Source organism: Bison bison, unplaced genomic scaffold, assembly GCF_000754665.1.
Source record: "Bison bison bison isolate TAMUID 2011002044 unplaced genomic scaffold, Bison_UMD1.0 scf7180017864172, whole genome shotgun sequence".
Classification (NCBI taxonomy): Eukaryota; Metazoa; Chordata; class Mammalia; order Artiodactyla; family Bovidae; genus Bison; species Bison bison.
This window is the reverse complement of record NW_011494744.1, coordinates 2,740,174-2,767,867: the sequence shown is the minus strand read 5'-3', so window position 1 is coordinate 2,767,867 and position 27,694 is coordinate 2,740,174. Positions and strand designations below refer to the sequence as shown.

The 27,694-nt window shown below is 39.1% G+C and overlaps 2 protein-coding genes across 2 annotated transcripts in view; one reads left to right on the top strand and one right to left on the bottom strand.

Annotated features, from left to right (window-relative positions):
* FGFBP3 (fibroblast growth factor binding protein 3) overlaps positions 1–10,973 on the bottom strand; it is a 14,087-nt gene extending 3,114 nt beyond the window's left edge. Inside the window, exon 1 of the mRNA XM_010842221.1 lies at positions 10,852–10,973. Coding sequence (XP_010840523.1) covers positions 10,852–10,973 — 122 coding nt within the window. The remainder of the gene's footprint in view (positions 1–10,851) is intronic.
* A 1,592-nt stretch (positions 10,974–12,565) lies between these two features.
* BTAF1 (BTAF1 RNA polymerase II, B-TFIID transcription factor-associated, 170kDa) overlaps positions 12,566–27,694 on the top strand; it is an 87,538-nt gene continuing 72,409 nt past the window's right edge. Inside the window, exons 1-2 of the mRNA XM_010842203.1 lie at positions 12,566–12,874; positions 26,243–26,366. Coding sequence (XP_010840505.1) covers positions 12,861–12,874; positions 26,243–26,366 — 138 coding nt within the window. The 5' untranslated portion in view covers positions 12,566–12,860. The remainder of the gene's footprint in view (positions 12,875–26,242; positions 26,367–27,694) is intronic.

Here is a 27,694-nt window from a genome sequence, read left to right as displayed (position 1 = left end):
AACAGGCTTTTTAGTTCCTCTTCACTTTCTGCCATAAGGGTGGTGTCATCTGCATATCTGAGGTTATTGATATTTCTCCCAGATATCTTGATTCCAGCCTGTGCTTCTTCCAGTCCAGCGTTTCTCATGAGATCGTACTCTGCATAGAAGTTAAATAAACAGGGTGACAATATACAGCCTTGACGTACTCCTTTTCCTGTTTGGAACCAGTCTGTTGTCCCATGTCCAGTTCTGTTACTTCCTGACCTGCATACAGATTTCTCAAGAGGCAGGTCAGGCGGTCTGGTATTTCCATCTCTTGAAGAATGTTCCACAGTTTATTCTGATCCACACAGTCAAAGGCTTTGGCATAGTCAATAAAGCAGAAATAGATGTTTTTCTGGAACTCTCTTGCTTTTTTGATGATCCAGCAGATGTTGGCAATTTGATCTCTGGTTCCTCTGCCTTTTCTAAAACCAGCTTGAACATCAGGAAGTTCACGGTTCATGTATTGCTGAAGCCTGGCTTGGAGAATTTTGAGCATTACTTTACTAGCATGTGAGATGAGTGTGATTGTGCAGTAGCTTGAGCATTCTTTGGCATTGCCTTTCTTTGGGATTGGAGTGAAAACTGACCTTTTCCAGTGCTGTGGCCACTGATGAGTTTTCCAAATTTGCTGGCATGTTGAGTGCAGCACTTTCACAGCATCGTCTTTCAGGATTTGAAGGAGCTCAACTGGAATTCCATCACCTCCACTAGCTTTGTCCGTAGTGATGCTTTCTAAGGCCCACTTGACTTCAATTTCCAGGATGTCTGGCTCTAGGTGAGTGATCACACCATGGTGCTTATCTGGGTCGTGAAGCTCTTTTTTGTACAGTTCTTCTGTGTATTCTTGCCACCTCTTCATAATATCTTCTGCTTCTGTTAGGTCCATACCATTTCCGTCCTTTATCGAGCCCATCTTTGCATGAAATGTTCCCTTGGTATCTCTAATTTTCTTGAAGAGATCTCTAGTCTTTCCCATTCTGTTGTTTTCCTCTATTTCTTTGCATTGATCACTGAGGAAGGCTTTCTTATCTCTCCTTGCTATTCTTTGGAACTCTGCATTCAGATGCTTATGTCTTGCCTTTTCTCCTTTGCTTTTGGCTTCTCTTCTTTTCACAGCTATTTGTAAGACCTCCCCAGACAGCCATTTTGCTTTTTTGCGTTTCTTTTCCATGGGGATGGTCTTGATCCCTGTCTCCTGTACAATGTCACAAACCTCATTCCATAGTTCATCAGGCACTCTATCTATCAGATCTAGGCCCTTAAATCTATATCTCACTTCCACTGTATAATCATAAGGGATTTGATTTAGGTCATACCTGAATGATCTAGTGGTTTTCCCTACTTTCTTCAATTTCAGTCTGAATTTGGTAATAAGGAGTACATCTGAGCCACAGTCAGCTACTACTATAAAAATCAGAATATTTTATTATTAGAATGTGTTTATATATGTTTTTGCACAAAGTAAACATCTAGGAGTGTATGTTGACCTAAGGAAGGACATTTCTACCACTCTGGTGAAATGAGAGAGATTAAAGGACTTACCCAATGTCACACATCATTTAGTGTTAAAGCCAGAAGCCACCTGACTTTATAAATGATTAAAGATATTTACATTTCACCTTTGCATTTACTACTATCACTTGCAAAGTTAGTTAGGTCTTGATTACACCAATTCAATTTAAACTGAAAAACATTTAGTATCAATGAAATTAAGAAATATTAATATAGATTTTATAAACAGAGTAGATTATTAATCCATTTCACAGCTGTAAAATGGATTCTCTTTCCCAGAAAACCTTATTTGTATAAGCAAAGTACTATATACAGGCTTTTATCACTTTCACTTTTCACCTTCATGCATTGGAGAAGGAAATGGCAACCCACTCCAGTGTTCTTGCCTGGAGAATCCCAGGGATGGGGGAGCCCAGTGGGCTGCCGTCTATGGGGTCGCACAGAGTTGGACACGAGTGAAGCGACTTTGCAGCAGCAGCAGCAGCTGGCATTACTTATAGTTACTGACTACTGAAGCAAATAGGAATAATTTTTCAGCTAAACAGTGACATCTTGTGACATTTTTCACTAATTACAATGAAAAGTTTGTTACTGAAAAGTCCTAATTATTAAGGGAGTTAGATATCTGAGACCACTCTTCCTGTCAGAAACTGCCTGAAGAACAGAGCGGGCACATAGATGTGCTCTGCCATGTTAGAAAGGGGTAATTTCTTGTAAATTGTCATTAAATACACAAAACACAAAATTTAACGATTTAAACCATTTTAAGCGTACAATTCAGTGACATTAGGTACATTCACACTGTTGTGCAACCATCACCACCATCCAGCTCCAGGACTTTTTTCTTCTTCCAAAACTGAAATTCTGTACCCATTAAATGCTGACTCTTCATTCCTCCCTTCCTCCTCCCCCTTCAACCTTCATTCTCCTTTCCGTCTCCATGAATTCACTGCTCTAGGTACTTCTTGCAAGTGGAATCATACAGCATTTGTCCTTTAGTTTGTTGGGTTTTGTTTTTATTTTGGCTCTGCTGGGTCTTCATTGTGGCGTGCGGGCTTCTCTAGTTGTGGCTCAGAGGCACTTGTCCTTTTGTGACTAGTGTATTTCACTTAGTCTGACTTCTTCAGGTTTCATGGACATAGTAGCGTGTGTCAAGATTTCCTTCCTTTTTAAGGCTGAATAATATTCCATCATATGTATAATCCACATTTTACTCATGCATTCATCAGCTGATGGACACTTTGGTTGTTTCCACCTTTTCGCTATTGTGAATAATGCTCCTATGAATATGTGTGTACAAATATTTGTTTGAATTTCTGCTTTCAGTTCTTTTGGTCATCTACCCAGAAGTAAAATTCCTGGATCATAGGTTTTTTTTGTTTTTTTTTTTAGGAAACTCTGAACTGTTTCCTATAGTGGCTGCACCATTTTACATTCCAACCAACAGGGCACAAATGTCCCAATTTCTCCAAAATCTTTTCCAATACTGTTATTTACTTTTTTTGTTTGTTATCTTGTGTGTGTTTGCATGTGTGTTTTATAATAGCCACTCTGCTGGGAGTGAAGTAATTTTAATTTACATTTCTCTGATGATTGTGATGTTGAGCATCTTTCCATGTGCTTCTTGGCCATCTGTGTGTATCTTCTTTGTAGAAATGTCTATTCAAATCCTTTGTTTCTCAATCAGATTGTTTTTTGTTGTTATTGAGTTGTAGAAGTTCCTTATATATTCTAGATATTAACCTCTTATAGATACACTATGCAAATATTTTCTCCCATTTTGTGGCTTGCATTTCTACTCTGTTCATAGTATCCTTTGATACACAAAAGGTATTTTTAAGCAGATTAATCTCAAAACTATAATGTTGAGCAAATGAAGCCAAACACAAAAGAGCCCACATTAAAAGTGAAAGTTGCTCAGTCGTGTCTGACTGTTTGTGACACCATGGACTGCACAGTCCGTGGAATTCTCCAGGTCAGGATACTGGAGTGGGTAGCCTTTGCCTTCTCCAGGGCATCTTCCCAACCCAGGGATCGAACCCATGTTTCCCAAATTGCAGGCACATTCTTTACCGGCTGAGCCACCATATCTATTTTAAGTTCTGCATCTATATAAATTTCAAGAACAAGCAAAACTAATCAATGGTGGAAAAAGATCAGAACAGGGCTGCCTCTAGGGCATGAGTGAGGCTTGTATTGACCAGGAAGGGATTAAAAAAAAAACTTCTAGGGGTTTTTGCAATACACTATATCTTAATAGAGGCTTGGGTTACATTTAAGATTTGTATATTTCATTGTATGAAAAATTTACCAAAGAACAACCCCAAGCTTCTAAACAATTATTAAACCCAAATTGTTTATATCCATGCTGAAGTGTTTAGGGGTGAAATATATTTGCAACTTATTTTCAAACATGTAAAAAATTAATATGGATGATATGAATAGACAGAAATGAGTATTAGAGTTATATGAGAAAGCAAATATAGTAGAATTGTAGAATCTAGGTGGCAGTTATATGAGTGTTGACTGCATAATTTTCTTCAACTTTTCTGTATTTTTAAAAAAATTCCATGATAAATGTTGGAAAAAATAGAAATAGAAAATGAAACTATTTTGAAATTACCATTAAAACTATCATTCCTATAGTTAAAATTAATGTATATTAGTATCTTTTCAGATTTGTGTTACATGATTTTTTAAAGGAAACAAAGGTCATGTAATTCTTACATTTCCATTACCCGTCACAAATTTCATTTTGCTCCCCACCCTACTTCCACCCATGGGTAATCAGCATCTTATCATAAGTTTGGAGTGTATTCTTACAATCCACTTGTAAAAATTTTATACTTGTCTATGCATGTATGTAAAACTAATGTCAAGTACAGTCATTGTGTCTTCATTTATAATAATGAAAAATTGGAAAAACCTAAATGTCAATCAGTGGAGAAATGAATAAGCTATGGGTTTTTACATGATGCAATCAATCTTGGAAACAATGTTAATTAATGAAAGCAAGCTTATAAATTATACTTTTATTGTTAATGGGTATACATATATGTGGCAAAATTACAAAAACATGGGCAGGAAGTACGCACACAAACTTGACAGTAACAGTCATTTCTGGGAAGGTAGGGAGGGGAATGTGATTAGAAAGGGCATAAAGGACCTCAGTCACACCTTTAGTTTCTTGAAAATTTATTTGACGCAAATATGGTAAAATATTAACATTTGTTCAACTTGAGCAGTGTGTACATATGGGGATTTATTTGCTGTATTTTTCTGTATGTTGGAAATAATTCATAATTTGAAAATACAGTGTAGCTTTGTAAATATAGTTTTTAGAATTTATAGAAATCATATGATAGTGTAAATGTTCTGCAGCATGCTTTTTAAAATTCAGCTTATGGTTTTAAGCTTTGTCCATATTGGTATATGCAGATCTGGTTATCTAATTGCTGTTCTTGGTATCCAGTCATACAACTATATCCCATGCAATTTAGCCATCACTCTGCTGATGGACATTTAGGTCATTTCCATGGATATTATTATCAATACAGTTTTATGCAACAGACTCTGCTTACTGTAAATCTTTCTTGACAAGATGTACAGACTGTATTAGGAGGATGAAGAAAGAAAAGAAGCAGAGGAGACTCTTGGAAGCAGCATATGTGTCCCTCAAAAGTCAAAACAATTGCCTGGTGATAATTAATGAGACGTTCAAAGCACATTAGCTTTCCAAATGATTTGGATACCACTCTGCCAAGTATGGGCTTCGCAGGTGGCACTCGCGCCAGTGCAGGAGACATAAGAGATGAGGGTTCGATCCCTAAGTTGGGAAGATCCCCTGGAGGAGGGTATGGCAACCAGTATACTTGCCTGGAGAATCCCATGGACAGAGGAGCCTGACGGGCTACAGTCCATAGGACTGCAAAGAGTTGGACACGATTGAAGTGATTTAGAACACAGGTTTTCTGAATAAATAATGCTGCAGTGAACAAGATCTTGTGGACAGGAGTGTTCCCTAGAGTGGTGATCTTTAAACTGCAGTGTGTGTACTTCTGAGAATACCAAAAACTTTTCAAGAAGTCTTTAGGCCTAAGTTGATATTTTTATTTTTATTTTTTTAAATTTTATTTTATTTTTAAACTTTACATAATTGTATTAGTTTTGCCAAATATCAAAATGAATCCGCCACAGGTATACATGTGCTCCCCATCTAAGTTGATATTTTTAAAACTCAATTTCAAGATCTTCAACCTCCATATGTGTGCTTTCCTCCATATGTTTATTTCGAGCAGTCCTGGGTCTAGGCCTGTGGTTGGGTGCTGTGCAGGTTGTCATTTTCCACCTCCATTCACAATTGCTCTTCTCTCACTTGACTACAGAAAGGCATAGTTCTCATCCATATCACCTTTCATTTGCTATTTTATGCATAAAATTTAGTATTTATGTGTTTTATATATTAAATTTTTATTTTGAAAATTTAACCTATTAATCTATTTAAAATATATTTTTGTTTTTAGCATGAGACAACAATGTAATTGTAAATCTAATGACTTTGACATAATAGTCTAAATAATACAACTGGACACTTTATACTCTAATATTCATATCAAAGTCTCTTTGATCATATGGGAAGTATAAAGTTTATGGAAGTATCATTCCACTATCTTACTAGAATTCCCTGAAGTCATGGTGGCCATATAAGACAGTTCTGGTCATGAGATATAATTCTATTAAGAATTGGTGGAAGCTTTCTGCTTTCTTGAAACAAGCACCCCTCCGTTTCCCTCTTCTCTTTGGATGTATGATACCTGGTAGCAAAGGAGCCATCTTTCCAGCTCACCTTTCCAATAGAGCTGTTATCTCAGGGGAAGCTGACTCCACTCTCATCTCGTGGATGGTCTAAGGATAATTCCGTCCCTGTTGCCGGAGGTTGGTTTAGTTTTAGGTGTGACACAATTCTGTATACTTTGTTCACGTTTGCAGTCAGCTTCTGGGAAAGTTTTTCCCTGATCTTAAAAGAGATTCAAGGAAAGCCAGTCTTCCTCCCCCTTCCCTTGGATACTTTTCTTTTGCAATATACAAGTTTTACAGTTTAGTCAGTTCAAGTTTATGGTTTTTTTTTTTTTTTTTTCCTGATTGTTAAGTATTTTTTGTGCATTAAGAAATCCTTTTCTACCCTGAAGTAAAAATATTCAACATAGCCTCCTAATAGTTTCCAAGTTGTGCTTTCAATTTCAGAACCTTAATCCATCTAAGATTTATTTGGGGATATGATAATGAAGTAGGGATTTGATTTTCCCCTCCACATGGAGAGCCAATGGTCCAACATTCTTTATTTAATAGTTCTTTTGCCATTGATCTTCAAAGCCACCTTTCTGGTGATAAAAAAAAAATAATAATAGCTAAAATTTATTTACCACTTAGTATTTTTTTAAGCATATCACGTATCAACTCATTTGATCCTTACAACTACTTTATAAAGTACAGGTTCATGATCCATTATTTACAATTCTGGAATTGAAAAACGCATGAATATGATACTTTTAAAAAATTCATTTGGGAGCAAAACCTGACCTAAACTTCCATGCAGCTATTTATTTATGTTGTTGTTGTTTTTTAAAGATATTTTCTATTTATATCCGTTTTGGCTGTTCCTTATGGCATGTGAGATGTGAGATTTTAGTTCCCCATGGAACCCATGCCCTCTGCATTGGAAGCACAGGGTCTTACCCACTGGCCCACCAGGAAAGTCCCTGCCATGCAGCTATATAGAGTCTCTTCTTTAGTCCTCTTAGTATGGCTATTCATACATTTTGCTGCAGAACTGTAAATGTACTTGACTATTGGGTGTGGCCCTAGAAGCTTTTGGGGTGTGACAAGGTATATGCATTGGATTACTTTTCAAAATCTAAAACATTCTAAATTCAGAAAACCATTTAACCAAGGTCTCAGATAAAGGTTGTGTTGTTGTTGTTTAGTTGGTGCTAAGTCATGTTTTTTTGCAACCCTGTGGACTTGTAGGCCACCAGGCTCCTCTGTCCATGGGTTTCCCAGGCAAGATAATGGAGTGGGTTGCCATTTCCTTTTCTAGGGGATCTTCCCGACCCAGGGATTGAACCTGCAACTCCTGCCTTGGAACACGGATTCTTTACCACTGAGCCACCAAACCCCAAAGGTTGTGTACTAGTACTACTTTTATCCCCATTTCACAGCTGAGGAAATTGAGACATAGAATTTAAGTCATTTGCTTAAGGTTGCATAGTTAACAAAAAATTTACTCAATGGAGTTAATAACATTTTTGAGTGCTTAAAGTTATAGTCATTTGTGAACTCCGGGAGATGGTGATGGACAGGGAGGCCTGGCGTGCTGCGATTCATGGGGTCGCAAAGAGTCGGACACAACTGAGCGACTGAACTGAACTGAACTAAATGCTTTATATTCATTATTTCCTTTAAACCTTGGCCAATAACCTCAGATATTGGCAGATGACACCACCCTTATGGCAGAAAGTGAAGAAGAAGTAAAGAGCTTTTTGATGGGCATGAAAGAGGAGAGTGAAAAAGTTGGCTTAAAGCTCAACATTCAGAAAACGAAGATCATGGCATCCAGCCCCATCACTTCATGGCAAATAGATGGGGAAACAATGGAAACAGTGTCACTGCGGACTGCATCCATGAAATTAAAAGACGCTTACTCCTTGGAAGGAAAGTTATGACCAACCTAAACAGAATATTAAAAAGCAGAGACATTGCTTTGCCAACAAAGGTCCATCTAGTCAAGGCTATGGTTTTTCAAGTAGTCATGCATGGATGTGAGAGTTGGACCATAAAGAAATCTGAGCTCTGAAGCATTGATGCTTTTGAACTGTGGTGTTGGAGAAGACTCTTGAGAGTCCCTTGGACTGCAAGGAGATCCAACCAGTCCATCCTAAAGGAGATCAGTCCTGGGTCTGGAAGGACTGATATTGAAGCTGAAACTCCAATACTTTGGCCACCTGATGTGAAGAACTGACTCATTTGAAAAGACCCTAATGTTGGGAAAAACTGAAGACAGGAGGAGAAGGGGACAGAGGATGAGATGGTTGGATGGCATCACTGACTCAATGAACATGAGTCTGAGTGAACTCCGGGAGTTGGTAATGGACAGGGAGGCCTGGCGTGCTGCTGTCCATGGGGTCGCAAAGAATCAGACACGACTGAGTGACTGAACTGAACAACCCTATAAGGTGCTATTATTGTCCCCATTTTCCAGAAGAAGCAGTTGAAGCTTAGAAAGGTTATACAACTTCCCTGGACACACAACTATTAAATGCGGTGAGGAAGGATTTAAAAACAAGCTATTCTGACTTCAGTATATTTATTACACTATGCCTTACCAGTCTGTAACACGTTTAGAACTACATATCGTATCTAATTACCTCTTGGATATTAAAGAGTAAGGGTTTTTTTTTAATGCGTATCAGATCATTTTACTCCCATGCTTAAAACCCTCCTATGACTTCCTATTGATTTCAAATGCATGCAGCAGTAATTGGCAGCTTGAGCGAGCAGTAGCTGGAAGCAAGATCTTAGTTTCCCAGACTGGGAGTCCTAACCACTGGACCACAGGGGCCAGCAGTTAGGGCTAGAGCCCCTAGTCCTTGCCTGCCTAATAAAGAATGAATTCAGGCAAGAAGGCAGAAGATAAAGAGTAAGTAAAAAGTTTATTTGAAAAGAAAAGTATGGGCAAACTCAGATTCGTGCCTTTGGGAAGTTTAAATCCTTTAGGGGACAGTTTTCCAGGTCTTTGTCTTCCTTCAGGCCAATCATCTTGCTTTGTTCCCCCACACCCCATGGGTTAATCTGTCTCAGGACCTTCCCCTGAGGTGTGCATGCACCCCTCAGCCAAGATGGTCCTCAAAGTGCAGGCTTCTGGGAGGAGCAAGACTCATTATGGCCTGGAATTATCCCCTGACTTTTGACCCCAGTGAGCCTTTCTGCACATATGTAGTGTCTCCCTTGTCCCCAAAATGGGGGAATGGAGATCCCTTAATCCTTTACTCAAACAGGGTTTTGTCCTTGTTTGTCCTACAAGCTGGAATCAAGATTGCCAGAAATATCAATAACCTCAGATATGCAGATGACACAACCCTTAGGGCAGAAAGCAAAGAACTAAAGAGCCTCTTGATGAAAGTGAAAGAGGAGACTGAAAAAGCTGGCTTAAAACAACATTCAAAAAACTAAGATCATGGCATCCGGTCCCATCACTTCATGGCAAATGGGGAAACAATGGAAACAGTGACAGACTTTATTTTCTTGGACTTCAAAATCACTGCAGATGGTGACTGATCCATGAAATTAAAAGACGCTTGCTCCTTCGAAGAAAGTTATGACTAACCTAGACAGCATACTAAAAAGCAGAGACGTTACTTTGCTGACAAAGGTCCATATAGTCAAAGCTACAGTTTTTCCAATAGTCATGTATGGATGTGAGAGTTGGACTATAAAGAAAGCCGAGCACCAAAGAATTGAGGCTTTTGAACTGTGGTGTTGGAGAAGACTCTTGAGAGTCCCTTGGACTGCAAGATCAAACCAGTCAATCCTAAAGGAAATCAGTTCTGAATGTTCATTGGAAGGACTGTTGCTGAAGCTAAAATTCCAGTACTTTGGCCACTTGATGTGAAGAACTGACTCCTTGGAAAAGACCCTGATGCTGGGAAAGATTGAAGGCAGGAGGAGAAGGGGACAACAGAGGATGAGATGGTTGGATGGCATCACCAACTCGATGGACATAAGTTTGAGCAAGCTCCGGGAGGTGTTGATGGACACGGAAGCCTGGCTTGCTGCAGTCCATGGGGTCACAGAGTTGGACACAACTGAGCGACTGAACTGTCCTTGCCATGATTATTACCTTGACTATTGCCACGACTTGGCTCAGAGGTTAAAGCGTCTGCCTGGAATGTGGGAGACCTGGGTTCGACCCCCTGGGTCAGGAAGATCCCCTGGAGAAGAAAATGGCAACCCACTCCAGTACTCTTGCCTGGAGAATCCCATGGAGGGAGGAGCCTGGTGTGCCACAGTCCATGGGGTCGCAAAGAGTAGGACACGACTGAGCTACTTCACTTCACTTTAATTGCCACGACTATTACCTTAAGGTATTTACAAGAGAGAAAGACTGGTTATTTACCCTGTTTCTGTTGTTATTTCCATTTTGGAGGGCAAAGAAGAGGCTGATTGTAAATTCCTCAACTAGAGCCCATCTTGTCTCAGGAAATGTAAAGAAGAGGCTAGTTTTAAGTATCCAGTCTGAAACCCACTTCTTCATACCCCATGAGATGCAAACAGGAGGCCAGTTGTAAATGTCTAACCTGGGCCTTTCTACCTCCTACTTCACTACTGCTAGACGAAAATCCAAATTCCTTACAATGGCGCCTTTCTACCTCTCCCATCTTGTTCTCCAAGATAGCCAGCTTCTTTTAGGTTTTTACCTGAGATGTATCCCCTACCTGGAAGACTCCCTCCTGTTAGTCAGGCCTCAGATTAAGCTCCTCCTTGGTTTTTCCCTAATTACCCAGTTTGGAGTCTCTAATCACGCTCTCTATCCTATCATTCTGTTTTTCATAGCATATAAACATGATATTTTCTCATTTACTTGTTTACTCTCTTTCCTTCCATTAGAATGTAAGTTCAACTACAGTGGACACCTTATCTGTTTTGGTTTCTTGTGAAGTCCTAATCTCTAGTATAGACTTTAGCATGTGGTAGGTACTTAATTTTGGCTGAATAAATTAATGTAGTGTATGATCAGTAAATGTACCTGCTTGTTAGTTTCAGTGGTGGTACATGAACTGAGAAGGCAGGTGGGAGGAGCTGGTGAAATATAAAGGCATTTAAACATCAGTTTTTGCCTAATAGTATAAATAGTGCCTAACAGTGTTTGGCATAGAACAGGGGCCAAATTAGTATTTGTTTTAGAATGAACAGTATATATTACTAGTAGCTTGGCTCTTGGGCAAATTTCTTAACCTTCCTGAGCTTAGTTTTCTAACCTATAAAATGAAGATTAAAACTTACTTTACAGGATTAGCCTACAAATTATATGAGATAATGCATGCCAAATGTATAGCACATAGGTTTTTAAATTTCTTTCCCTTTACACTTTATAAACTCTTGGAAGCTCTTCTAGCCGCATGACCTCATTTTATTTCTATAGTACTTCTCATTAGTCTTTATTTTATGGATGAAAAAGACTCAGGGGCTGAGGCAAAGCTTCTTCAGGTAATGACAAGCCAATGGACAAGTTTTATAAGCAAAGGAGTGACTCGATGAAAGCAGTGTTTCTTGAAGATTCATCTGCTGGAGGCCTTTAAGATGGGGTCAACTGAAGAAGCTGGAGAAATACTACTTTGACTACTATCATAAAAATCAAGTTTAAGGTGAAAAGGCATGCACTAGGTGACAGAGAACGTTTGAAAACCTAACAAGAGACTGAACAGCTACACAGCAAAAAAGACACAAACTGCCGACAGTTCTCAAACACGGTTGAGAAAGTGATGTCACCAACAACCTAAACAATTAAGATACCAAACTTTGCAAAATGGTTGGCAGTTCTTCCCTCTAATACCTATGCAGAACATACGGCGGTTACATGGCAAACATTTGAGCCGTGTCTTCACTGCCGTTGCACACCTTTGTGGATTTCACCCTCCCACTGGGATCGCCATCTGGACTAGAGCATCTTATGGACCTGTGGATTCTGTTTTCTCTACGAGCAGTCTGGTGAGGTGAGAATCGGGGCGATGAAGAATTAGAAGTAAAGGTTTTGAACTTTGAGAGTCTCGGCTAGATCGACTTTTTTCTTTCTATAAAAATGAAGTCCTTGAAGACTTAACGACCCCCTCCGGAAGAGCACAAACAGCCTTTTGGCAGCTCGTGCCACCAGGCCGCAGCAGCTCGTACTCCTTCGGCTCAACAGCAGAGCGGAGCACCTCGCGGTGAGCTGACGTCACTTCCGGCGCGCTGACGCTCAGTCCGGCGTGCCGACGCCTGCGTCAGCAAAGAGCGGGGCTGGGGGCACCCGGTTTGAAGTCGTGCGGATCGGAGCACTGCCGCCTCCGCCGCTGTCTGAGACCCCCTGCTTCCGGGTCGCGGCGGGGAAGAGCTCGGGTAGGCGGCAGGGCAGATGCCCGAGGGCCCGCGCCGGGACGTTCCGCTCCGCACCGGCCGCTCCCCTCTGTTCCGCGGCCTGGGCCTGCGCCGCTCCGCTCTCTGGAAACTAGCGCCTCGGCTGCGCGGCTCGTCGCTCGCGGGGAGCTCCGAACCGCCGGCGTCCGGCCATGGCGGTCTCCAGGTGGGTCTAATTCCTCCAGAGCTAACAGGAGGTTCCCATTGTCACTGGGCTCGGGCGCCTTCCTGCCTAGACTCCGCAGTTCGCCCCTCAGTCAGCGGGGCTTTGGACTCGGGTTACTCCACGTAAGTAACCCGTGGAGGAATGTCTTTTTCTTGCTGAATAGACCGTTTGGCACGTTAGAGCTAGTTTTTCTCTTTCCTCACCATGTTTCTCTTCTCTGGTTTCTCTTCCCTCTTTCAGTGCTAGGAGAATCTTTTCGCTTTCTTAGTATTCTAAGGCCGATCCCTAACCTCCATTTCACGGGAAAACTTGGTAGTAACTGACGAAGTCGGGGAGACTTTGAGTTAGTTATCTAAGTGACCTTCTAATTATGTTAAAATTTGTGTTTACGGCTTTAGGGATATGTTTTTTCCTGAGTGCTTCTTTCTTACATTATAATTTTTCGTTTTGTTTGGCAGTACACATTCAGTCGTCAGCTTTGTAATCTTTAGCAAATTATTGTATTAGTATCATCTTCTTTAACCAAGGCGTGAAAGATGTATCACGAATCTTAAATTATTTTTAAGTGATGGCCCCTCGTTAGGAAAGTATAGGAGACTATAGGGAGACCAGCAAGACATTTCTTTGTATGGGTAGCAGGAAAGTCTTTTTCTCCAATATGAGAGACTGGGGTGGGGAGTACATTTTGTCAGAGCCTTGACGTTAGTGGACATTGATATGTGTAAGTAGGGGGTAGACCCTCTGATAGAAGACAGAAGGGTTCACCAAGTTTGTTAGTTTTCATGAGAAATGGGTCCTTCTACCATATAGACTGAAAGGGAAAAATGATGACAGTTCAGAAAACATAGTTTTTGTTCATTTTTCAGAGTTAATTGAACAGATTCCTGTTTTGCAAGCAAAAGGATAACCCATACCTCATAGATTCCCTAGATAACTGATGAGAAAGTGTGTGGGAGAAACCCAATAGAGTTGAGTGTGAGGGGTTGTGAGGTACCTGTAATAGGGGGCATCTAATTTTTATTTCATAGATTATTTGATTCCATTCAGTGTGAGGAAATTCTTATTTTGTGATGTATAAAATAAAGAAAAAAATGAAAGTTTAAAGAGCACCTAATCTGCTTGACTAATGCAAATCTATTTACAGAAGTTTAGGGCACCTACATTTCTGAATGAATGAGTTTTCAAAGCAGCTGCTTTTTGTACTTGACATTGGATTTCAAAGGGTGGTGCTCTTTTTTTCTGTAGATCTTTTTTAATTTAGCTTGCCAAAATTCTGTTAAATTCTACTTTAAAAAGAAAACTTGTCATGGTTTTATAAAAGAGCTAGGCCTGGGCTTATTTTGATAATACAGTAGGTTCATGGAAAACACTTTTGAGACACTTTCTGATTTGGGGATACTACCAGTCCTTGACTTTTTCATATGAGGATTCACTTTGAATAACAGACTTTAATTTTAAACTGACCTTCGCCATGTACTGAGCACACATGTTTATGAACTAAATTTCCTTTCTCTTCTTGGTGTGAAATACAGACTCATTTGCATGTCCCTCATGGCTCAGACAGTAAAGAATCTGCTTACAATGCAGGAGACCTGGGTTTGATCTCTGAGTTGAGAAGATCCCCTGGAAGAGAGCATGGCAATGCATTCCAGTATTCTTGCCTGCAGAATCCCTATGGATACAAGGTGCCTGGCGGACTATAGTCCATGGGTCGCAAAGAGTCTGACATGAATAACCACATACACATACATACAGACTCATTTTAATATTTTATTGTAGAACAGGTTGAAAATGGTTGAAAAGATAAAAATCATTTGTGAGAATCAAATCTAAAATACTTTTTGCACTGTTTGTATCAGTGTGTGACTGAAAAGAAATGGTAATGTTTTTATAACCTTTAAATATTTCCAATACGAGGGAAATGTTAAGTTCAGAAATCCAGATCCAAAGATCCAGGAATAATATTTGACTTTGCCCTCCCTTCCTTTCCCCCAGTCTAGCCAGTCCCCAGATCCAATCTTGTCAGTTCTACATTTCTAATCTTTCTCTGGCATATCTTTTCTTCCCACGCCATTTATCACAGTCCTACTCCATACCACCATCATCTCTAATCCAAGACACCTGTCACAGCAGCCATTCTGCTCTTCCTGCCTCCATTGGTATCTCTTTCTAATTTATTCTTTGCTTCTTTGCTAATGTTAATTTTAATGTAGCCTTTTTTTTTCTCCCTGTTTAACCATTTAGTTTTCTGTTGCCTTAATATAAAGGACAAATTTTGTAACAAACACATCTTACCAGATCATTTGTGATCTGGTTCGTGCTTTACCATTTTAAGCTTCATCTTGTCAAGTTGTTTGAGTCTCTCTCTCTCCCCCTCTTCATTCTGAATCTTTGTTCTTTTTCACCTCCTAGTCTATAAAACATTAATTCCTACCTTAATCTCTGGAACATTAATTCCTACATTCTCCTCCTACCCAACCTTAGTTTTTAGATCTAAACCCTAAGCCTATACATGTGTCACTTTGTTTGGGAAGCCTTCTCTGGTATTACTTCATCTCAGCTGGTGAGATATTGTCTTGCCAGTCATATTTATCATACTTTGTGATTGTTTAATTGTTCGCTTTCTTGCTTGAGTTAACATCAGCTCTGTGAGAGAAGTGAATGTCTTTACTCCTTCTTTCCCCAGGAGAGTGCCTTTTCTCATAGGTGCTCAATACACTTTTTTAAAAATGGGTGATTGTTTTCTTGTTTAATTCCTGTCATGATTTTTCTGTAACTTTTGTAGAGTATTTCTGGTGTTTTTCAGGAAGTGCTTCTGAGTTTTACAGGTTTCCCTAAGAGAGAAAAACTTTCATTATAGTTTTGAATATTGACCAGAATTATAATTTAAAAAACAATAAATATCGTCAGAACTAGTTTTATAAATTTATAGTCTAGTACAATTCTGTGATAGCATGGTCTTTTATAATGCAAATTGGATATAATGTAACTGCATTTTCTGTAATCAAAATTTTTAGACTTCACTTAGTTTTTTAAAAATTATTATTCATTTTATTTTCGGCTGCATTGGATCTTCGTTGCTGCAAGCAGCCTTTCTCTAGTTGTGGTGTGCAGGCTTCTTACTGCAGTGGCTTCTCTTGTTGCCGCCCATGTGCTTAGATGGCTCCAAGACATCTGGAATCTTCCCAGACCCAAGATGGAACTCGTGTCCTCAGTATTGGCAGTCAGATTCATAACTGCTGGACCACCAGGGAAGTCCCACACTTAGCCTTTATAAAGGCTTAGTTTTAAGGTAGTACTTTGAATTATAAGAATGTAGCAAATGGTAAAATGTATGGTCAACTCTTGATCCCCTATGGGTGAGTTAAATCTTGCCACAAACACCTACCCCACCCCTCAAAAAACCCTACAAATCTTTGTGACTCTAAAATTGCAAATACAATGATAGCATTTGAAGTTCTCCCATAAAATGCAGTGAACTACTACTGAAAATGTATGACTCTTTTAGACCTCTAGTAAAAGAGTATACACATGTGAAAGAACAATGTTGCCCTTAATAAGTGAATGCTGAAAAGTCAGCCAAACTCACTCACTAGCTACTTGACTTGCTCTCATAACATCAATCTCAGCAAAAAAAAAAACCCCAACAAATTAGTATGTATTACAGGCTTTCAGTGTTGTTTGCAAGCAATTTAAATCATAATTATTAAATATTTGAATACTGTATTGTTCTGTAAGCCTCTCTCCCTGTGTCATCTGTCACTAATTGAAGTTGAGCCACCAACAGTAAAGGTAATGTTAGAGGGATTGTTAAAAGTTATGTTCATTACAGAAGGTGGTGGGTGAATCTGTAACAATGTTGGGTTCCACGGCTTAATTTTTTAAAAGATTATTTTTGATACCTTTGCCTGTTTATACCACGGTTGGTTGTTGTTATGCATCGATTAGCTATTATGAATTTAGTTTTTCCTTGATCATATACAGAGAATGTAAAAATATAATTTAGAGAATTTTCCATCAGTGATCTCTGCTATAAAGGTCATGTCTAAAAGTTATGACTTGACTGTTTTAGAAGCCATACCTTAAGTCTGTGAAGCACATCTTTGGAGTTTAAAAATGATGCTGTGTTCAGAAAAGATTCTGAACATACCCTCTTATGGAAGAAACAAATTGCTACATGTGAGCAGAACTTTGCTCTGTTGTGTTAATTCTTTGTCAACACTGCTGATGCTTCAGAGAAACATTGTTTCAGTGACCTATTCTGCACAGTAAAGGGAAGTTTCTTGATGTGGGGGGTCCTTGCTCTTGACAGAGAAAACGCTAATATGATCTTACCTGTGGGAGAGCTCAGGTGTTGTTTGTTTGTTAGGCCTATTCCTCCATTATTACTAATTTCTATTCATTATAAGATTGACAGAAGACACTGTTGTAAATTGTAATATATTGAATATTTTGTACTTTAAAAATGGGGACCAAAAGCTAGGAAAGGTAGAGGAGGCATTATATAAGTGTATCCATTTTAATCCCTTTGGTTAAATTCCTCCCTGTTTCTTTAGTCTGTTTCTCAAAGTAGTATCCACCTAATAATTCACCACTTTAACCATTTTAAAATATGCACTTTCAAATGAAGTTTTAATCCACTAAACATTATTTTTCCCCCTGAAAAATCTAGATTTTTATGTTTAAGATAAAGTCATACAAGAGGCAGAGGTTAGGGGAAAAAAAGTGTCCTGAAGGAAATAATGCACCTTGGCTGTCCTTTTCAGCACTCATTTAATAAGTATTTACAGAGTGCTTTCTATGTTCCAGGTGCTGGAGATACAGCAGAGAATAAAAATGGATTTCCCATTCTCATGGAGTTCCTGTTCTGGGGGTGGGTGGGTGGGGGAATGTAAATGACACACACCTGCCCTGGCATCTGGCTTTGGTGTTGTTTCACATCTTCATGTCTGTTCTCAGTGTTCTTTGTGGCACTTCAAATTAATCTACTTTCTTCTAGCATTAACATAGTTTCAAGTAACCCACAGTAGGAACTTGAAGGCATACATTTTAAAACATCAGTCTAGGCAATTTCTTAAAAGACATTTCTTTTGATCATAACTTCCTTGCTTAATGATGTTATGTAGGACTAAGCACAGTGTTGATACCAGATATTTATGTTCTTATTCCCTAAGTAACACAGAAAAGAAAAGCCTCACATAGTAAATGTAAAAAATGCGTGACAAATTGGACAAACTTGACTGATCATTCCCTTTTAGTTATAATTACAAAGCCATCTCTGACGTATTGTCTCAGTTGACCTTCCATAATTTTTTTAGAGTGATTAAATTTATTCAGAGAATACTGAGATTGGAAATAGATTGCAAATGTTATATTTTAAACACTTTCTTTTTCCATCCTCAAATAGCGGAAATGCAATATATATTTGTTTATTGGTGTTGAAGTAGTAGTCTAGGACATTTTTATAGTTCAGCATGCGTATTATTTCTTTTTATATTCTTTTTGAATTATGATAATACAAACAGCTGAAGAGAAGTTAAATTATGGTTGTCAGCATAACCTCTACAAACTCCATGTACTTTCCTAACAGCCAGTTTTTTTAAACCACATTTTGTGTTTTAATTTGAAGTATAATTAATTTTCGGAGAAGGCAATGGCACCCCACTCCAGGACTCTTGCCTGGAAAATCCCATGGACAGAGGAGCCTCTTGGACTGCAGTCCATGGGGTCGCTAGGAGTTGGACACGACTGAGCAACTTCACTTTCACTTTTCACTTTCATGCGTTGGAGAAGGAAATGGCAACCCACTCCAGTGTTCTTGCCTGGAGAATCCCAGGGATGGTGGAGCCTGATGGGCTGCCGTCTATGGGGTCACACAGAGTCGGACACGACTGAAGCGACTTAGCAGCAGCAGCAGCATAATTAATTTTCAATATTGTATTAGTTTCAAGGATATAACATAGCAATTCAATATTTTATATATATCATTTAAAGTTACAATAAAATAATGGCTGTCTTTCCCTGTGCAGTACAGTGCATCCTTGTTGCTTATTTGTTTTATATATAGTAGTTTGTGTCTCTTAATCCCACACACCTATCTTCTCATTCCCTCTTCCCTCTAGGCAGTCTTTAGAGCAGTTTTCTGAAATCACAGGTTTATAAAATAAACATTGATCATGTCTTTTATAGTTATTTCTCTGAATTAAAATCCAATTGAAAATGGGCCAGATTATCATCATCAATAGATTCATAACCAATTGTTGTTGTTCAGTTGCTCAGTCTTGTCCGATTCTTTGTGACCCCATGGACTGCACCATGCCAGGCTTCCCTGTCCTTCACCATCTCCCTGAGCTTGCTCAAACTTATGTCCATTGCGTCGGTGATGCCATCCAACCATCGTGTCCTCTTTCGTCCCCTTCTCCTCCTGCCTTCAATCTTTCTCAGCATCAGGGTGTTTTCTAATGAGTTGGCTCTTTGCATCAGGTGGCCAAAGTATTGGAGCTTCAGCTTCAACATCAGTCCTTCCAATGAATATTCAGGACTGATTTCCTTTAGGATTGACTGGTTTGATCTTGCAGTCCAAGGGACTCTCAAGAGTCTTCTCCAACACTACAATTCAGAATTATCAATTCTTTGATGCTCAACCTTCTTTAGGGTCTCACTCTCACATCCGTACATAACTACTGGAAAAACCATAGCTTTGACTATACAGACTTTTGTTTCAAAATGATGTCTCTGCTTTTTAATACACTGTCTAGGTTTGTCATAGATTTTCTTCCAAGGAGCAAGCGTCTTTTAACTTCATGGCTGCAGTTGCCATCTGCAGTGATTTTGGAGCCCAAGAAAATAAATGTGTCACTGTTTCCATTGTTTCCCCATCTATTTGCCATGAAATGATGGGACCAGATGCCATGATTGTTGTTTTTTAATGTCATCAGTGGATACTGTCAAATGTAATTGCACCATGTTTTATTTAATTTATTCTTCTACAGTCTCTGGTATCTTCTGTTCAGCTTGACATCTATTACCTCTTTTTCCTCCATTTGTCTATCCTTTGAAGAATGAAGAGTAGCATTTTTTACTGTTAGCTGTTATGCTATATAAGCTTTAGCCAAAAGAAGTATTGTGGTAAGTACTGTGTTCCCTCAGTCAGCCCTTCTTTTAACTTTCTTTTTCTTTTGATCACCTGGCTTCCTTCAGACCTCTCCTTCATCAAGGGTCCTGTCTGCCCTCCAGCATAATACTGGCTCTGTCTCATACCCTTTCCCTCTCCCCTACCTGTTCATTAAACCAGTCTTTTCCTTTGTGTCCTGACCCGTGCTTACCCTGCTTGCCTCATAGTTTGCTATCCTGGTGTAATAGGTCACATTGCCCTCTTGTGAGATCCCGGTCTGCTTATCCCTTTGTTGTTCCTTTTGTGTGGCATCTAATCTGTTATCCTGGAGAGAAGAATGAAAAAGTCCAAAAGGGGCTTTGAGTCAAGAGCACCAAAGAAGCATTCTAGTGTCCCCATTCTTCTATTCAGGGAGTCAAATCTGACTATCACAAGGTGGGAGAGGTGAGAATAGACAGGTCTGGAATTGGATGCGAGGATGAGCTGATCTGCCCTCAGGGCAGTTGACTGGTGAGGGAGCGGAGGTGACATGACATGGTGTTGGGGTATAAGGCTTTGAAGAAAGGAGAGGCAGAAGGAACTGTGGGATTGTGAGGCAAATTCAGCATTAAGTTAGAGGAGTAGAAGGTCTTTGGGCAGGAGTATGTGTCCGCAGAGGACTCAAGGAAGGTTTAGGGAGGGTAGAAATTATTGAAGGAATACAGTGCCTACTGCCCAGTCGTTTTCAGCTTGCTCTTTGCAGCAGCCATAACTGCCTGATGTTCAGATTGCTAAAGTACTGCTGTACTCATCTTTTTACTTACTGAAACATTGCTTTAGCATCACTTCTGTTATTTTTATAACTTGTTTTTGTGTAGTATAGCTATGACAGATTAAGGATATTTCTCAAAGGAAGCAAAAAAATATATAGTACTCTCTTTGTTTAAAAATGGTGCTTCAACCTGTCCCCAAGAAACTTGGATTTTTCTTTATCTATAATTTTAATTACAGTAAATACCAGGTACTCAACAAATATTTGAATTCTGTGCAGAGACACTTTGCGCAATATTGTGGGGGACAAAAAGAATCATTGAAGAAGGTGAAGCCTAATAAGCATAAGACAACATGCGACAAATTAATGTAAAGACACAAAAATGCATAATAAATACCAAAATGAGAATCCCTGTGGATTTTAGAAGAGGATGTAATTGTGTAGTAGTCCATGAGATGGTGTCAAGAAAGGACAGAACTTGAACTGAGTCTGAATGGGTGGGAATGAGCTGAAGAATTGGACCAAGAGAAGACATTCCAAGTAGAAGAAACAGTAGACAAAATTGTGGAAACCAAAGTGGCCTTTGTTTGGGAGATACTTTCTTGTTTTTGATTACTACCTGGTAGGTAAGGGTGAGCCATTGAAAGTTTTAGAATAAGGTAATAATTTGATCACAGGGTGTTCTAGGAAGTAAACTTAGCATTGAGATCTTATTAGTATGGAGTTTTGCTCATCAGGCAGTTGAGAGTTTGCACTTGAGCTCCCACATGGGCTAGATTTGGGGATTATTTGTTCTGTGTTATAGTTTAAACAAATTACAGTTTCCTACAGGAGAAACTGATGAGAGATGGACAGCCAGGGATTGAATTTGGGAGAATGTTCTTATTAAGAGTGTTAAGAATAGGGAAACCATGGAAAGAATTAAGAGATCAGAAAAGAACAGGGTAATAGAATGTTTTGAAAACTTAGGAAGGAAAGTATTTTATGAGTGGGGTAGTACTGAAATCAGATGTCACAGAAGAATCATGAAAATTGGATTTACAAAAAGCAAAGCCATTGGTTTTAGAGCTTAGAAGTTCCTTGGTGACCTTCAGGTGTGCTATTTCAGTAGCAGAGAAGGATAGAAATTTGATTTATAGGGATTAAAATATATGTGGTGAGAAGATAAAAGAAGTGATTTTAAACACTTGTTCAAGATGCTTGGCAGCAGAAAGAGTGTTCTAGAAGATGGAGGTCAAGCGGTTTATCTTATTAAAGATGGACCTCTGTATATTTGAAGACAGAAGGGAGTAGATTAATAAGGCAGTGATGTAAGATATTCGAGAAAGGATAATTGAATGAGGGTAGAAGGAGATGGTATCAAGAAAATGGTGAGACATTATGCAAGTCTTGAAGAAAAACAAGGACTGTCTCTTCATCTGAAATTGAAAGGATGAGTATAAAGACCCTTAAAGGTAATAAGTGAGATGAGATAGTTTGTATTCTAATAACCTAGGGATCTACTCAGTCCATTCATTTTTAAGGACTAGGTAATGGCAGTTGGGACTTGAGGAAAGTGGAAATGATTGTGGGGGGGAACTTGGAAAACTCAATTTAACTATTTATACATAGACTTACAAATAGGTTAGTATTGTCACTTCCTTAGAGTATTCATTTTGCAGCCAGCTTTTGCTTTTCATCACAAAAGCGGAACTCCATCACTGAAAAGGAGTTATGAAGTATTGGGCTGGTTAAAAAGTTTCAGTTTTTCTGTAAGATGATACAGAAAAACTCAAATGAACTTTTTGGCTGATCCAGTAGTTGAAATCTATCCAGAGGTGCAGTCTAAGGAACTTTGCAATCAAAGATATGACAAACATGGTATATAAGGGGGGAAAAAACTATAAACAGTTGCAGTGATGTGAGGCTATGAAATATGACTAAATCTAGTTTTACTCTGTAAAATAAGAGGTTAAGTGAAGTTAAGTGGGTTTCTTCTCTAAGCCTTCTAACAAGTGACAAAAGTAATACTTTTAAAGATCTCCTAACTTCCAGTCTAGTTCTACCATTTTGCAACTTTTCCTGTAGGAAGGTCCTGGATTTATGTAAACTGTACACATACAGTTTATATTATTATAAAGAATACATGCATCGTATACAGATATAAGTCTGTTGTTGCATAAATATGACTTAAGACATAATTTTTATAATAAAACATTTAATTTTTGATAATTTTGCTTGGCATAGAATATAGATTTAAAATGAATATTTATTTGCCTTGATAGAAAATTGTTCATAGATATTAAATTTTCTTTTTGAACATTTCTTTTCATTGAGCATAGGCATTCAAAATCAGTCCTGGCAATAGGCATATATTTGTTGTGAAGTTTCAGAGACAGTTTCAGTAGCTTTAACATCACAATCAGTTATAAAGATGAAAATACATCAAAGAGCATTCTAGAGTTATGTATGGGATGTATGAAGGAGGTAGTTTTATGGGAAAAGGATTTGGGATCTGACTTAGTGTTAGAATTTTATGAAAACCACTGTCAGAAGATTTTTTCCTCCCTTCTGCCTCATTATTTCTGAGTCATCCTTCACCAAATCCTGTCGCAAAGCCTGAAGAGTAAATGGGTGAAGGCAAGTATTTAGGCAGCCTTGGATGGATAAGGAGAAATATTACGTCAGAAGGTGGGGTGTGTCTCTGCAGTGTTTTTTTCGGAATTAATTTCTTTATAATCACTCTGTGTGCCATTCAGTATATAGGAAGCAAAAATTGTGTTGTATTACTTTTTTTCTTTATGTCACTGGCTTTAATTACCTCATATTTTGTTTACAATATGGCCTCCGTAATACCCTTAACTGTAAAATCTGAACCTTGCCTCTTAGTGTTTTATTTTGAGTCAGTTGAAAAGTTTTCATGGTACCCTTAGCCTTCTTGACTGAAAAAGACCTATTTTGGTTGCATGTATGTGAAAGTTGCTCAGTCATGTCTGACTCTTTGTGACCTCATGGACTGTACACTCCATGGAATTCTCCAGGCCAAAATATTGGAGTGCCTTTCCCTTCTCCAGGGGATCTTCCCAACCCAGGGATTGAACTCGGGTCTTCTGCATTGCAGGCGGATTCTTTACCAGCTGAGCCACAAGGGAAGCCCAGTTGTGTATATATATATGTGTGTGTGTGTGTGTATCTTTATATATATTTTTTTACTAGTTACAATGATTTTGTGTTTATTAGTGACTGGCTAGTTTGATAAATACTGCCCCCTCCAGAGAGCTTCCCAAGTGGCTCATTGGTAGAGAATCTGCCTGCCAATGCAGGAAAAGATGTGAGTTCAATACCTGCGTTGGGAAGATCCCCTGGAGAAGGAAAAGACCACTCCAGAATTCTTTCTGGAAAATTGCATGGACAGAGGAACCCAGCAGTTGTACGGTTCATAGGGTTAGAAGAGTCGGACTCAATGACTAAACAGCAACAACCCCCTCCAAAAGAAGAAAAGACCCTGCTTATTTCATGTGACCCCTATATTTTGTTATAAAGGGATTTTAGAGCTTTGCTTTCTAATTTTTTAGCTCTTTGTAAAAGAAAAATAATCCCAGAGGTAAAAGATGAGCCTCTTTGCAGTTTATTAATATTCATGCTTAACTTTGGGACCTTGCTTGCTTTCTCTTCCTCATTAGATGAGATTTAAAGGTTTGTTCTCGAAATCTCCCCTCATATAGGATTGGGGCACAATATCACCTTGCCCCTTTTCATCCTTCATCTTGTATGAATACCCATTTATTCTGTATATGAGACTGCCTTCCTTTCTTTCCCTGTGGTATCCATTTGCTTCATTGAACCTGATTAATACTGTGGTGGAAGGGCTAGACCTATATGACACATGGACAGCTGGTAGTAATTACTGGTTTCTTTCTCTGTTTTAAATCTTAGGATTTTCCTGTATCCCAGAAACAAAGTGACACAGTTTTCCATTTCCCCCCACTTATTCCAGGTGTAAGACATTGTGATTTTATTGCAACGTATCTATTGGGTAAATGTCAGAGCTGGGATTTGAATCGTGGTGCTGTGGCTCTGGCCCATAATGGTGTTTGTCTTTTACAAACTGTTTCCTCAGAGATCTTCTTGCCATTCTGTCACGTCTATACAAATGACTCATTTATCTGTATACCTTTCATCTTAACTTTCTTTTGAACATCAGATCTCTATTCCAACTGTTCTTTTTGCTTTCCCCTAGCTTTCCTGACCCGGCCATTAATAAACTTGTCATCTTTCCTCAGAAACATTTCCTCCACTAGTTCTTCCCATTTCTTTAATGACATCTTCATTTCTAAGATTCAGAGTCTTAGAATCTTTTCATTTCCTTGACATTACCATGGTAATTCTGCAGCATTTTCCCCAACTTCTTTCTAGTCTTGTAACCATGATTGTAGTTCAGGTCTAAAAGTTCTCATAGAAGTTTTCTTTTTACTTCATGCTTCACCCTGCTGCAAGACTAACCTTCCTGAAGCATAGCTCCAGTCCCATGACTTTCTTTTTTGAAAAATAATTTTCTTTGTTTTTGGCTGTGATGGGTCTTCCTTTCTGAGTGGGCTTTTCTCTGGATGAGTGAGCAGGGGCTCCTCTCTAGTTGTGGTGTGCAGGCTTCTTGCTGTGGCACGTGGGCTTCTCGTTGTGGTGATTTCTTTTGCTGTGGAACCAGGGCCGTAGGGCACAAGGGCTTCAGTAGTTGGAGCGTGTGGACTCAGCAGTTGCAACTCCCTGGCGCCAAAGCACAGGCTCAGTAGTCGTGGCTCATGGGCTTCGTTTCTCCTCAGCATGTGGGGTCTTGCCAGATCAGGGATGGAACCCCTGTCTCCTGCATTGGCAAGCAGGTTCTTTACCACTGAGTCACCAGGGAAGCCCCCGTGTCTTTCCTGATCGGAGTCTTTCATGGCTGAGCTATAATTCAAGGGTCTCCACAATAGGTCTGTCTAGCTGCTTTTGTAGCTACATCTACTATTCTCTTAAGTGTACCCCGAATTACAACCAGACTGTGTTACTTCTCTAAATATAGCCTCCTTTGTCTTACTGCTGTTTCTTATTCCCTCTTCCAGATGTTTCTCCCCTTTTTCCCTTTTACTGCCTCACTTTCACCAGTATTGAGTTTTTTTTGCTACCATTAAGGTCCAACTCATACACCATTTCTTTTAGAAAGCCCTTTTAGTATTATACAGTTGGGGATATAGTATTTATTGCTTCCATTCCGTCTTCTCAGAGCACTTTCTCCTTTTCTGACATGTGCTTATTGGACATGTATATGCATGTACAATTCCTATGTTATACCCTATAATCTAATTATTTGTGTGCTTGCCTTACCCACTCACTCCACCTCCATAGCAAGTTCCTTAGGAGTAGATTAGTTTATCTCCTACAGCTCCGCCATAGCTCTTTCTTCATAGATGTTGAATATGTGCATTTATTGACTCAAACATATATGAGGAAACATTTCAGAATAATCATTACATTTTTATTATTTTAGGCTTGACCGTCTTTTTATCTTGCTGGATACTGGCACTACTCCAGTTACCAGAAAAGCTGCTGCACAGCAACTTGGAGAAGTGGTGAAGCTTCATCCCCATGAACTGAATAATCTATTATCTAAAGTAAGCACTCTTTTTTCTCTTTTAGTATAATACAGTTGTAGAAATTTATCCATGGGTAAAAACATAAAAGAGAAGGAAGTTGTCTTATTAGTGACAGTTTGTGGTCTTCAAATTCATGAAATAAGTCCAGTATTTTCCCAAATATTTAAAAATTTTTTACTATTTTTTTGTCAAAAGGTTTAAAGTACTTTGTTTTTTATGTCAAGTTTTATTGTCAAAGGGATTTGACAATAAAGAACCTTTGGCCTGTGGTACAAATTTGAATCTGATCCAATGTGGTAATGAACTAAGTTGTTAATCTAGTTTGTTAGTGGTCTAACTTGTTCTTAGCAGCTAATAATTACATCACTTAACAGTCTTCAAATGGATGAGTACTCATGGGTAATGGTAGAAATACATGAGAAGCTACTTGTCATTACATTCTTAGTTATTAGCTCTTTGAAAGTGGAGGCTTTCTCCTTGGGTGGATAAGTGTTTTCACAATCCTAGCCCATGTTCTTTCCCTAAGCAGTTGCTTTATTTTTACTGATTCCTGTGGGCTTGTAGAAGTGTGACTGTATGATGTGCTCTGCTCAGTCATATCCGACTCTTTGTGACCCCATGGACTGCAGCCCACTAGGCTCCTCTGTCTGTGGAATTTTCCAGGCAAGAATACTGGAGCAGGTTACCATTTCCTACTCCAGGGGATCTTCCCAAGTCAGGGATAGTAAGCAGCAAATTCCATGTATTTAATTCTCTGGCATGCAAAATAAGAACAGGAGTGCTTGGTATGTGTGTTTAGTGGGAGTGGGGGCAGTGGATAGCAGATGGGATGGGAAGCAATATGATAACCCAGATACTGGAAGACCCAAGATACCTCTGTTCCCACCAGTCTTTATCTCCTTCTCTAGTTCTGATTTGTCCCTCCCTGATTCCTATGAATCAGGGACTGGAAAAGGTCAGTTTTCATTCCAGTCCCAAAGAAAGGCAATGCCAAAGAATGCTCAAACTACCGCACAGTTGCACTCATCTCACACGCTAGTAAAGTAATGCTCAGAATTCTCCAAGCCAGGCTTCAGCAATATGTGAACCGTGAACTTCCTGATGTTCAAGCTGGTTTTAGAAAAGGCAGAGGAACCAGAGATCAAATTGCCAACATCCGCTGGATCATGGAAAAAGCAAGAGAGTTCCAGAAAAGCATCTATTTCTGCTTTATTGACTATGCCAAAGCCTTTGACTGTGTGGATCAGAATAAACTGTGGAGAATTCTGAAAGAGATGGGAATACCAGACCACCTGACCTGCCTCTTGAGAAACCTGTATGCAGGTCAGGAAGCAACAGTTAGAACT